Below are 14,149 nucleotides of genomic sequence, written 5' to 3' on the forward strand. Positions count from 1 at the left end.
AAAATGGATCAGAAGTTTTGACTTTGCTACAATTTTTCAGAGGAGCTGCATGAATGGTGGCCCTTGAAGCTGTATATATGTTGGCCCAACTTTTTTTGTTCTAGAAATGAACAGCAGAATAGAAATGAGCCATGCTCTGTGAAAAGGGGGTTAAATGCATGTGCATAAAGTATCGTCCCAGATAAGCCTATGAAGTCTGCACAGGCTAATCTGGGACGACACTTTCCGCTGTTTAAAGAAAGTCTCTTATCGGCTAAAATCCAGTTTTGGTGGCAAGTGTTGTCCCTCATTAGCCTGTGCAGACTGCACAGGCTAATCTGGGATGACACCTTACACCCATGCATTAAACCCCCTATTCACAGAGCACTGTTTAAATGCTTTTTACAACATCCATCCTGTCCATCAGAATGGCACACAACTTCCATCCTGTCCATCAGAATGGCACACAACTTCCATCCTGTCCATCAGAATGGCACACAACATCCATCCTGTCCATCAGAATGGCACACAACATCCATCCTGTCCATCAGAATGGCAAAGTTAAATTTACTGTTTAGCATTTCAATTATTTGCAGTGAGGTACCTTTCCATTATTTGCATTTTTCAATTATTGGAAATGAAATAAAAATCTTAGCCAAACAATGAAGTAATATTTGTCCACTAATATATCCACTATACAATATAAGATGTAACAAAATCAAGAAACACAAATTGTCACAAATATTTTAATTTCAATATAAACACTAAATTGTTTCACATTATAAGCTGACAAAATATATTTTATATAATTTAAACATGTGCACTAGGATGACACTTGCATAAATACATCATGTAAGAAATGCATGTGGAATTCACACTTAATAAAAGTATTAGCTAATGTACTGATAGCACACTGTGATCCCCAAACAACATAATGAGAAATTTTTATCGAAAAACTAGAAATATTTTAACATACAACACACACATACAAAATAGGACAGAGTCGATACATCTACAATTTATTACCAATCCAAAAATATAACAATTAATGACTGAACCATAATCATTCCAAGAAATAATACTACCTGTATATTAAAGATGAACAATATTGCTGTTTTTTTTTTAAATTTGAAACATCAAATATGTATCTTTTAAACTGAACTTCAATCTTTGGTATGTACCTCATGTCAATATTACAGCAGCATCAATAACAATAACTTGAAAGTGTCATCCTTTTTAGCCTGTGCAGACAGCACAGGCTTATATGGGACGGCACTTTAAGCACATGCATTTCGCCCAGTTTTCCCAAAATGATGCTCATTTAACTCCTAAAACACAATCACTCTCCCGGACTCTCACATTCTTCATTGTTGATGATATCTAGGACTTCTCTCCCTTCCTGAAAAAATATCAACACAATCATCATCCACATTGAACTAGTAAACACCCAGAAAACATAAGGCCTCCATGGCAGATCATGATATTCAATCACTTGTTGCATACCTATGCAGTCATACAAAATGATATGAATAAGTTTAAACCTATTTATTTCAGATAGATTTTATCCAAGTTGGCTTGATTTTATCAAGGAATAGGGTCATCAAGGTGTACTGAGACACTATTTGAGTCAATTACTTAGTCAGAACCTTTTTGTCGTTGAAAGGTGTCTTGAGAAACCCCCTCCCCACCACCCACCAGGGTTCAAACCAGAGATCTCCAATACAACCCACTATGCAATCATGGATACTCGTGTTCATCAATATCTTACAATGTAATTACATTTCGTGGTTAAACATTTAGCTGTAGTGTCTGCTAACCATTACTTGTACTGCATTGCTGTGCCCGGTGAAAATGGGGTTGAATGCATGTGCATTAAGTGTCATCCCAGATTATCGTGTGGAATGCACCCTTTTTTCTTATATTCGTTTAAAAAAAAATCTCTTCTTAGTAAAAATGCACTTAAGGCGGAAAGTGTCGTCCCTGATTAGCCTGTGCGTACTGCACTTTTTTTTTCTTATATTTTTTGTATAAATAAAGTCCCCTCTTTGTAAAAAAAGTACTTCATGCAGACTGCACAGGCTAATCTGGGACAACATTTTACATACATGCATAAAACCCCTTGTCACAGAGCACGGCCCATATACATTGTTTAATCTCAGTCCTTGCAACAAATCCTTGTAAAAAATCTCAGAACTGGCCAACATACAAAATGGACCTTGATTCAGGATATGGAACAAACATTTTCTTACTTTCCAACTAAACAACTAATAAATCCACACCATCTTTTCCCCCAACTTCTTTCCCAACTTTTTACCCCAAAAAGTAGGACATCAATTGATCACTTACACCTTGCTTCTTTTAACTCAGATGGATCCATACAATAAATTAGGTGATGCAGGTTAATCCTTTACCACTTAGAGAATTACATAAAATGTAAGACTTTCTTCCTAGATTAAAGTTTTAAAGCCTTGATTTAAAATCCTAAGATATTGATAAGCAGCAAACATCATAAAACCTTAACACAGACAGCTAGTTATTCGCAAGCTGTTCTGGTTTAATGCTGGTAGCATATTGCCATTTTCACTTTTTTTATGAGAAAGAAGAGTTTAGTAATACCCACCTTTTCGCTGCAATACTACTGAGCATTCGGTTGCCGAATATAAACGTGGGTACTCCTAAAAATCCCAAGTATCTTAGGGTCTGGAACATGTCTAGGTGTGTCCAATAGCAGTAGTACAGGCTGAACACCGCTGCAAGTAGAGAAATGTGATCTTAAATATCTGAGCTGTTCATTAAAATAGCTGGAGCTTCCTCTGCACAATTAGAGTTAAACAATTGGCTAATTTTGCCTATTAAGTTCATATACACTTAAACTCGTAATTGTTGTGTATAAACAATGATATATCAATTCAATAACGAATCTGTTGTGGCTAGATTTGAGACTTGAATGCGGAAATGTAAGCATACAGCATGTGAACTTGGTAAGTATTCTCCATACTGGAATGGATACTCCGGCATCACCCTGCAGCATAAGACAACCTCAAAATTGAATATCTTCCATTAAATATCAAATAGCTTGATATTGTTGCTATATTTCTAAATGTGTCCCATCTTTCATGAGTCTAGTAAAGGTAATTATGTAGGAGTGTTTGCCACACTCTGGGTCCTCACATAATGCAGCATAAGGTGCGAAAGGACCTCATAAACTTGGAAACAAACACTATAAGAATTTACTCACCAGCCAGACAGACGTGGAATCCAATAGCACTGATGGAGAACGGGAAGTTGGCAATGTTCACTCCAATCTTCATCCACTACAATGTAAAACATGGGGGTAAAGTTTTATCAAAAATAAGCCTGTGCTGTCTGCATAGGCAAACCAGGGACAGCATTGTTTCGCTTTTAACGAAGTTTAAAGGAAGTCTCTGCTAGATGAGAATGCTCATTAGGAGGGAAGTGTCTTTTCTGATTAGTATGTGCAAACTGCATAAGCTTATCTTTGACGAGAATTTACCCATTTCATAAAGCCCCTTTATCCTATGGCGCTACCAGAGAACGGAAAGTTGGCAATGTTCACTCCAATCTTCACAACAATGATAAACACCAGGACATTGACGCAATCAAAGAAGCCTACAAGAGACTTGTTGGCATAATAACTAGACCAGGACATGTATTCACCAACTTTATTTTAGACTTTAGACGAAAGAATAGACTTCGAACAAAAAAAATACATCCAAAGCTTGAATACACATACATGCTCCACCTTTGCTAATGTCCCCCATAGAATATTCTTCATAAAAATTGTTGTAGATAGAGGCAGTTAATGCAAAGTTTTACTAAAAATTAAAGCAATTCATGAATATTCCAATATAAAGAATATGCTTTATTCTTACCCCTTAAGTCTAAGAATTGTTTGTAGAATACTGGATCAGGTAAGACAGTTTTTCACCAGTAGTCATCAACTTTTGTGTCCATTGTTTATCTCATTCTTTAAGTCTCAATGAATTAAGTAACTACACACAAATGTAGTTTTTTTGTTGTAAATAAGCAGCCCTCAGGATAAGCAGAGCCTAGTGCATGTGTGGAAAGTGTTGTCACTGATATCAGCCATTTCAGTACAGCTTATCAGGGACAACACCCTCCACTTTAATGGCCATTTTTCGTTCAAAGAAAGTCCCTTCTGAAATAAAATCCAGTTTCAGGGGGTTTTCTGCCTTTTTTGGGAAAAGGAGTCTGACCAAATTGGGAATTTTTTATTGACAAAATTGTCCATTTTGGGAGTTTTTGCTTCGATAAAATGGCTCATTTTGGGAAAACATTGTGAATTTATCATGCTTAAACCGGTCAGTGGTTTAACAAATAAATTTGTTTTTATTTATTATTTTGTCTTCTTTATATAAACACATGTCATGCAATATTGGGCATGTTCAACGTTTATTCAAGTACTGCGATTTTGTTTTTCAATTACAGTTTCACTCTGAGATAAGAACTGTACAGTAAAAAACTTATAGCAGATACTCTTGACCAAAACAAACACTGGTTAGTCACACAAGTTACAGCATAATTTTTCTCTGCTTTCTGTTTTTGAAAGCATCACACAGCTCCTCAAATGTTTTGTCATTCAGGTCTAGACCTTCAATGCAGGTAAGCATCAGATGAGTAAGTTTGGTTTGTGTGAATGTGCTGCGTAATTAGGAGCACAGCAGGTTCATGGTGCTGAATCGTCGCTTAACCACAGCATTGCTTGTTGGTATGATACACATCAGCTGGACATTAATAATCTAATCTTTCTATAAAAAAAAACAAGATGTGTTTGTGAAACACAATGTCCCCCTATATGATGAAGGATGAAGGATGACCTTGACCTTGTGAAGGATGACCTTGACCTTTCACCACTCAAAATGTGCAGCTCCATGAGATACACATGCATGCCAAATATCAAGTTGCTATCTTCAATATTGCAAAAGTATTCATAAAATAAGCTATTTGGGCCACATATATTTGACCTCTGACCTTGAAGGATGACCTTGACCTTTCACCACTCAAAATGTGCAGCTCCATGAGATGCACATGCATGCCAAATATCAAGTTGCTATCTTCAATATTGCAAAAGTATTTATAAAATAAGCGATTTGGGCCACAAATATTTGACCTCTGACCTTGAAGGATGACCTTGACCTTTCACCACTCAAAATGTGCAGCTCCATGAGATACACATGCATGCCAAATATCAAGTTGCTATCTTCAATATTGCAAAAGTATTCATAAAATGAGCGATTTTGGCCACATATATTTGACCTCTGACCTTGAAGGATGACCTTGACCTTTCACCATTCAAAATGTGCAGCTTTATGAGATACACATGCATGCCAAATATGAAGTTGCTATCTTCAATATAGCAAAAGTTATTGCAAAATGTTAAAGTTGGCGCAAACAGACCAACAGACCAACATACCAACAGACCAACAGACAGACAGGGCAAAAACAATATGTCCCCCACTACTATAGTGGGGGACATAAAAATTTTTTTTTTTTTAATTTCGGTTTGGGATGGGGTCCGTTTGCATTGGGAACACCTCCGTTTTCCGGAGACACAGACAGTGCTGAAAACCCCCTGAGTTTAGGTGGAATGTTGTTCCTCGCGAACCAGGCAAAACACTAGCATTAAGCCCAATTTTCCAAAAGCCCAGCTCAAATGATTTTCATTTTTCAGCTCCTGATTCCCAGTAGAGTACTTACACAGAGGAAGAGGATGGCAATGGGAACCAGCACTAGGACAGTGAACGCCATGGAAACGCTCTGGGACGGCCTCTTCTCTGGCTCACGGAACATGTGCTGAAGTTAAAGGTTAAAGGTTCGGGTTTTGAGTCTGTAATGATGACTAGTGCATCTAAAACAGACTTTCACATGAATCCCCTGATCACTGGGATTTAAGTCGTCCGTTTTCAATCAGCGCAGTTTGCAGCCACAGAACATTGGCTTATTTTCCTCACATGTAACTTGAGGTAAGTAAAGTTAAGTAGCAAAACAACAGGACTGTGCATCTGTACCACTATGTATAGTGCCTTTATATTGCTTTGTAAATACGGATTATCCATTTTCAACAGTACTACAGCAGTTTGTTAACCCTTTGCATGCTGGGAAATTTGTCGTCTGCTAAAATGTCGTCTGCTGAATTTCTAAAATTAGCATTTTCTTCGATTTTTTTCAAAGAATACATCAGAATAGCAAACAGTTTGGATCCTGATGAGACACCACATTTTGTAGCGTCTCATCTAGATCCAAACTGTTTGCAAAGGCCTTCAAAATTTGGTTCCAGCAATTAAAGAGTTAACCTACTTAAAAACTTTTCTGGGTAAGCTGCCTGCCCAGTATTTACTACACATACACCAGAAACGGACAACAGCTTCTCTTATCAAAAGTAACGAAAAATGGCCTTAGAAAATGTTTCATATCCTATCCCCAAATAAGAATTATGGAACACCCTTCAATTTAACCTGCTTTCCTTGGATATGTAGACCAGCCCCATACCATATTAGCTAGCTGACTGTGTTAGGAGCAAGGTGTCATACTAGACACTCACACAGCGGTAATATGTTCGGCTTTTTATAATTTTTTAAATTGCCTTCAAATAGTGGTGGAGCAAAACAACACCAATACAGTTATACAAGCAAGAAGCAATCTTCTTTTGTTTCAAAAAATCCCTTTTTAAACATTTAACATTTTGTTTAAAGAAAACGTCTAGTAGGTTAAATTTTTGAGCATTTTTATGAGAAAACCTGACTTAACAATGTGTTGTTCCAGATAAGCCTGTGCAGTTTTCACAGGTTAATTAGGTACATTTTTTTTGCATAAACCAGATTTCACAAAAAAAGATTTCTTTAAACAAAAAATTCCATAAGAGCAGAAAGTGTCGTCCCTTATCAGCCTGTGGGGACTGCAAGGCTCATCTGGGACGACACTTTATGCACATGCATTAAGCCCAGTTTTCCCATGCTTCATTTTCTAACAGCCCTACCTTGATTTCTGGTTTCTTGGCATACTGGTCGGGCTTCTCAGTCGCTGCTGGCCCATCTTGGAATGTCAGGGCAACATCGGCCTGTGACAGAAAACAACGGGGGTTGAAATGTTAGCAGATGTAGATGCGTTACGTATATACTAAATACAACATTGTCTTCTTTGAAAATTCTATTCCTGTTATGTGTTTTGGTCATTTATGAGAAATTTTAAACACGCAGAATCAATAAAACACAAAATTATTTTAAGACAACAAGACTATTTCTTTTTTTTGTAAGCTTAGTTTAATGGCATTCTTGGCAAATATTTACTAAAAATATTGGGCCATGGGAGGTTATGTTCAGGATGTACAAAAGGAGCCCTTAACAAGTTGCTATCTTCAATATTGCAAAAGTATTCATAAAATAAGCGATTTGGGCCACATATAATTGACCTCTGACCTTGAAGGATGACCTTGACCTTTCACCACTCAAAATGTGCATCTCCATGAGATACACATGCATGCCAAATATCAAGTTGCTATCTTCAATATTGCAAAAGTATTCATAAAATGAGCGATTTTGGCCACATATATTTGACCTCTGACCTTGAAGGATGACCTTGACCTTGACCTTTCACCACTCAAAATGTGCAGCTTCATGAGATACACATGCATGCCAAATATGAAGTTGCTATCTTCAATATAGCAAAATGTATTGCAAAATTTTAAAGTTGGCGCAAACAGACAGACAGACCAACAGACAGACAGGGCAAAAACAATATGTCCCCCACTACTATAGTGGGGGACATAAAAAAACAATCCTGAAGGATAAAGCCCACTCTTAGTACTACTACTGTATACATGCGCTTATAAAACGCCCTCGCTTATAAGACGCACTCCGACTTCGGACTTTATAATGGGTTGATTTGAGACTGACCCGCGTCTTACAGCATGTAAGACGCGGTTGAATTTTTCCGTTTTCATCGGCCGAAAAAAAAGCAGAATGTTAAAGAAAATCATCAATTAGTAACACATTGAGAATTTTTCAAACTCGCCCTGCATACAATTAGTAATTCACGCAAGTTTAAAAAATAAAACAATCAAACAACAAAGTAAATAATATTTGTTTATTTTATGATATATTAGTGGGTTTTAATTTATTTTCAAGTATTATTCATGCAATAAAAATAATTATCAAATTAACAAAATTTCTAACAATTGCGTACTGTAAACGTATAGAAATTCGTCGGTATGAAATTTCGTGGTTTAATAAAAAACTACTTATTCGTTTACACGTAATTTCGTGGATTTCAAATTTTCGGGGAAGATTGACAGTCATAATCATTAAACTTTTCTTAAAACAACCAGAGTAATAACAAAGAATAATCTGCTAATGTGTGTTGACAGCAAGGCTTGTGATTAATGTGCACTGAAGCGTGAAAGTGTTGCTGATTATTGTCGATAAGAGCGAATAAGCGGCGCGGCGGTCGTGTGGGTCCCAGCTCGCTAATTGCCATCAATGTTGTTTCGACAATATTTGCAATTCTCTGCTCAATCGGTTCCCTAGTAGTAACAATTGAGTAATAAGGTCCCCAAAATACAGGTGTGAAAGCCGTAATGTCTCTTTAACTTAGATTGGCACAAATTGACATATGTGATAAATCTGCAAACTGTTAATTTGACGACGTCACGTAAAAGAGATCAATCGTTGATCTACAGTTGAAATTCCTTGCTTGATTTAAAAAGTATTATTACCCAAACACTTATCAAGAAAACAACATATTGCATTAACTAGCATATCTCAATCAAATATCTCAGATAACCGAAAACAATAAAGAATGTCGGCAATGACATTCGGAAAGGACCAATTTCGGATTAAAAATGTAAAAATAATCGTTGGTACTTGAATTCGTTGTTCAGCGGAACAACGAAATCCACGAAATTCGTACCACACGAAATTTAATGGTTTAACAGTATTTAGTCATTTGCCCTAACAATTGCAAACAATTGCAAACATATTTCGTTTGTTATATCAATGCACAAGCACAATTGATCGTATTAGTAATCTTAATTGTATTGTTTGACAGGTATTGAAAACTAATAGGCAATTATTTTGAAAGCGTTTAGTTTTATTACCTAGATTATGCAAATTATACGCCCATTGTCTATCAACAATAGGTAATGCCTACTTTCATAAAATTAGCCAATCGCGTGATAAGAGTGATAGACTCTGAAGCGCAGATCGAAATCACGTGTCAAGAAGAAAGTCATATGCGGATAATTGCATGCGGTTGCTCTATGCTCCCGTCGTTGTTGGCTCCTAATAAATAAGGTGTCATTGGCATTAGGGGGTCATCTGAATAAACGTGTATAATAACGGACAATATAACCTCTTAGCCCCAAAAATAACAAAATTCAAATAAAAAATAATAGACAACAAAATCAATAACAATACATTTTATTACAAATAAATCGGTAACTGAACATAGCGTTCCGATACATGGTACAAGCCAATACAGACTTTAGAGAAAATGCAAATGGCTGCCGCGATGATTCAAAACAACTGACAAGTGTCCAACTTGGCTAGCATAAGCCCAGTAAACTCGATATTTTGAAAAATGTTGTTTATTTTCACAAGTATCTCGCTTATAAGACGCGACCCCAACTGTAACTTATAAATTTGAGTCTTAACAAGATGTGTTTGAGAAACACAATGTCCCCCTATATGATGTTTGACCTTGTAGGATGACCTTGACCCTTCACCACTCAAAATGTGCAGCTCCTTGAGATACACACGCATTTCAAATATAAAATTGCTAGCTTCAATATTGCAGAAGTGACATTACATGCGCAATTTTGACCCATATACTTGACCTTGAAGGATGACCTTGACCTTGACCTTTCACCACTCAAAATGTGCAGCTCCATGAGATACACATGCATGCCAAATATCAAGTTGCTATATTCAATATTGCAAAAGTATTCATAAAATAAGCGATTTGGGCCACATATATTTGACCTCTGACCTTGAAGGATGACCTTGACCTTGACCTTTCACCACTCAAAATGTGCAGCTCCATGAGATACACATGCATGCCAAATATCAAGTTGCTATCTTCAATATTGCAAAAGTATTCATAAAATAAGTGATTTGGGCCACATATTTGACCTCTGACCTTGAAGGATGACCTTGACCTTGACCTTTCACAGCTCAAAATCTGCAGCTCCATGAGATACACATGCATGCCAAATATCAAGTTGCTATCTTCAATATTGCAAAAGTATTCATAAAATGAGCGATTTTGGCCACCTATATTTGACCTCTGACCTTGAAGGATGACCTTGACCTTTCACCACTCAAAATGTGCAGCTTCATGAGATACACATGCATGCCAAATATGAAGTTGCTATCTTCAATATAGCAAAAGTTATTGCAAAATGTTAAAGTTGGCGCAAACAGACAGACAGACAGACAGACAGACAGACAGACAGGGCAAAAACAATATGTCCCCCACTACTATAGTGGGGGACATAAAAATGCGTCTTACAAGCGAAAGTATACGGTAAGTCTATGGGGGGTTTTCATGCCTAATATTGGCACAAGTTAGTTCTAACATTTTTTTGGTTACTACATGTACTTTGTTTCCAGAGACACATTTTATACACTTTCATGTTAAAACTGTTAATGTGTTTGTGATAGTGGAGCTATTATAACATAGTTTACAAGTATGGCTGCTATTGCCATTTTAGTATCAGTAATGGCTTGACGCTGTAAAAGTCTGATTTATTTTATTGAATATAAATGGTGCCATGTTATTAAAATGGCGACAGTTTAAACCTTACAGCAAATATGTCTGTGACAGCCATATATCTTTCAGTGATGGTCCCCTGAGTTATAAAAGACCTGAACCCAGACCAGAGATTGTTTGCCTTCATTATAATGTACCCATAAAAGACACATTCCCAAGAGAGGAACAATTACAAAGTTCCATTTGCCTTCTGAAAAATTCCCAATCAGAAGGAAGTTGCATCAATTTTTCATTACAAGAGCGCATTATCTGCAAATGCACAAATAAAACAAGCACTGAAACTCAACATTTCAGCAAAAAGGCATGTAAAAGAATATGAGATGGTTTTGGACAACTAAGTACCAATGCATTATAAGACCCATTAATCAAAACCCGAAGATTTCATTACTGAATTTGTCCAATTTTTAAGTTTCTCGCCCTATTGGTGTGGTACGGGTAGTTTCCACATTTGGGAAAGAAAACATTACTCCAGTCTTACCACAGTCCAGGCTATGGGGTTCTCAATGACGGCGTCTCCTATCACCAGCTCCAGACTGTACTTGCCAGTCTTGAACCCAAAGTCCTTGGCACTGCCACCCACATTCTGAAATGAGCCACCAGACTTCAATATAATGCTTTTCTATTTCAGGTTTTTAGCATCAATTTTCTAACATTTCTTTTTGGGTTGTACACATCTATTTCCTTACCTTTCTATTTTGGTTTTAAGCATAAAAGGTTAACCATTTAATGTTTTTTGTAACGTCTTGCATCCCTAATAATATCTGTATAATTATAATTTGAGCCTTGTTCAGGGAAAACATGACTACTACATGTGAGCAGTGTCATCCCAGGTTAGCCTGTAACATGACTACTACATGTGAGCAGTGTCATCCCAGGTTAGCCTGTAACATGACTACTACATGTGAGCAGTGTCATCCCAGGGAAAACATGACTACTACATGTGAGCAGTGTCATCCCAGGGAAAACATGACTACTACATGTGAGCAGTGTCATCCCAGGGTAGCCTGCACAGGGAAAACATGACTACTACATGTAAGCAGTGTCATCCCAGGGTAGCCTGCACAGGGAAAACATGACTACTACATGTGAGCAGTGTCATCCCAGGGAAAACATGACTACTACATGTGAGCAGTGTCATCCCAGGGAAAACATGACTACTACATGTGAGCAGTGTCATCCCAGGGAAAACATTACTACTACATGTGAGCAGTGTCATCCCAGGGAAAACATGACTACTACATGTGAGCAGTGTCATCCCAGGGAAAACATGACTACTACATGTGAGCAGTGTCATCCCAGGTTAGCCTGCACAGGGAAAACATGACTACTACATGTGAGCAGTGTCATCCCAGGTTAGCCTGTAACATGACAACTACATGTGAGCAGTGTCATCCCAGGTTAGCCTGTAACATGACTACTACATGTGAGCAGTGTCATCCCAGGGAAAACATGACTACTACATGTGAGCAGTGTCATCCCAGGGAAAACATGACTACTACATGTGAGCAGTGTCATCCCAGGGAAAACATGACTACTACATGTGAGCAGTGTCATCCCAGGTTAGCCTGCACAGGCTAACAGGACAACACTTACCACTTTAATGAATTTTTTTGTTTAAAGGTCCCTCCTTAACAAAAATTCTGTCCAGGCTGAAAGTGTCATCCCTGATTAGCCAGTGCAGACTGCACAGGCTCACCCTCTGATGACTCTTTACGCACGTTCATAAAGCCCAGTTTTCTTATTACAAGGCTCATCCATTGATGTGTTTTTGCTCCCTACAGACAGACAAGAGGACCCTATAACTAACATATATATCACAGTGCATTCTTTTGGTAAAAATTGGGGTCCTTATTGGGCGAATTCCCAATGTCAACAAGTATAAAATTATCCCCGATTACTGCTCTAAATTGCCAATTCAAGGTTTAACAAAAAAGATCAATAAAATGCAACATAAGGTTAAATTCTTTATGCAGCTCTATGGTTTAAACATTAGTAAATATAATATTCAAAAAGATGTGTTTGTGAAAAACTATGTCCCCCCCATATATTTGACCTTGAAGGATGACCTTGACCTTCCACCACTCAAAATGTGCAGCTCCATGAGATACACATGCATGCCAAATATGAAGTTGCTATCTTCAATATTGCAAAAGTTATGGCAAATGTTAAAGTTTGACACAAACACACCAACAAACAGACAGGGCAAAAACAATATGTTCCCCAGTATAGACAAGGGACATAAAAATCCCAATTTTGAAGTATACGTAAGCAAAAAATAACACCACCGATTCCTCAATTTTAGTCCAAATATCTCCAGCCCAATTCCCACCCAAAATGGTGGAAAAAAAACAGTACCAGCTCAAACTTGTAGTTATTGCTGCTGTCGCTCTCAGCCACAAAGATGATCTCCTGCTTGCTCTCCAGGTTGGTCAGCTTGACAAACGTCTGGTGGGCCCTGAACATGGCACCCCCGGTCTTGTCGGTCAGCGAGAACTTCATGATCACCTTCTGGTGGAAGTCTGCCTCCAGCACCTGCCCTACCTTCTGTGGGTGCTGCACCCTACATTGAAACAAGAGATGTATTTGTCAGAAACACAATGCCCACTATTAGGCCGCTTTGAAATAAAATTTCAATATATCATTTGTCAGGTTTACAAATTATCTCCCTTTTAAAGCTTATTACTTCCATTGGATTGTATTTTTTTACTTTTGACCTTGAAGGATTATCTCGACCTTTACCACTCAAAATGTGCAGCTTCATGAGATACACATGCATGCCAAATATATAGTTGCTATCTTCAATATTCAAAAAGTTATGACCAAACTTTAAGAAGGTTAAAGTTTTGGTTCAAGTTTTGGGACACACACATACAATGACAGACAGACAGGCCAAAAACAATATACCCCTGATCTTTCGATCCAAGGGCATAAAAAGTAAGAATTAGTTCATTTAGTGTAAACCTATATATTTTAGCTTGATTGCATCCAAACCCTACAGCTTATTTAAACCCTCTCGATTCGGTTTCTTGTGTAGAACAGGTACTTGGTGTCTTTAGGGGAGATCAAAAACTCTTTAGGGGAGATCAAAAGAAATCAAACCAGTGCCGCCCACTGTTAGAATTAAAACAGTGCCACATGGAAATATGCGTGTAATCAATTAACACTGTTTTTGAAGAAACCCATTTTAGGAATAGGGCCTTGACCTTTGTGATATATATAAATGTATGTATTACACCAACACCATTCATACAAAAGCTTGGTTAATTAAATGTAATTTGGTATTTTAAGTTGATTGTTTATAATTGATAATAAACCATAAATGCTCACCATTTGGGCTCAGGTGAGCTTAAACCACGTTCCACTC

The 14,149-nt window shown here is 37.4% G+C and overlaps 1 protein-coding gene across 3 annotated transcripts in view; it reads right to left on the minus strand.

Moving 5' to 3' along the window:
• Window positions 1–711: 711 nt before the first annotated feature.
• The window catches only part of LOC127858494 (dolichyl-diphosphooligosaccharide--protein glycosyltransferase subunit 2-like), a 227,138-nt gene continuing 213,700 nt past the window's right edge, over window positions 712–14,149 (minus strand). For all 3 annotated transcript variants that reach the window (XM_052395681.1, XM_052395682.1, XM_052395683.1), the window contains exons 11-17: window positions 13,141–13,345; window positions 11,264–11,368; window positions 6,998–7,078; window positions 5,719–5,814; window positions 3,218–3,293; window positions 2,600–2,729; window positions 712–1,378 (exon numbers count right to left, since the gene is read on the minus strand). In XM_052395681.1, the coding sequence (XP_052251641.1) occupies window positions 1,360–1,378; window positions 2,600–2,729; window positions 3,218–3,293; window positions 5,719–5,814; window positions 6,998–7,078; window positions 11,264–11,368; window positions 13,141–13,345 (712 nt within the window). In that variant the 3' untranslated portion in view covers window positions 712–1,359. The remainder of the gene's footprint in view (window positions 1,379–2,599; window positions 2,730–3,217; window positions 3,294–5,718; window positions 5,815–6,997; window positions 7,079–11,263; window positions 11,369–13,140; window positions 13,346–14,149) is intronic.

This window comes from Dreissena polymorpha, chromosome 14 (assembly GCF_020536995.1).
Source record: "Dreissena polymorpha isolate Duluth1 chromosome 14, UMN_Dpol_1.0, whole genome shotgun sequence".
NCBI classification, from domain to species: Eukaryota; Metazoa; Mollusca; class Bivalvia; order Myida; family Dreissenidae; genus Dreissena; species Dreissena polymorpha.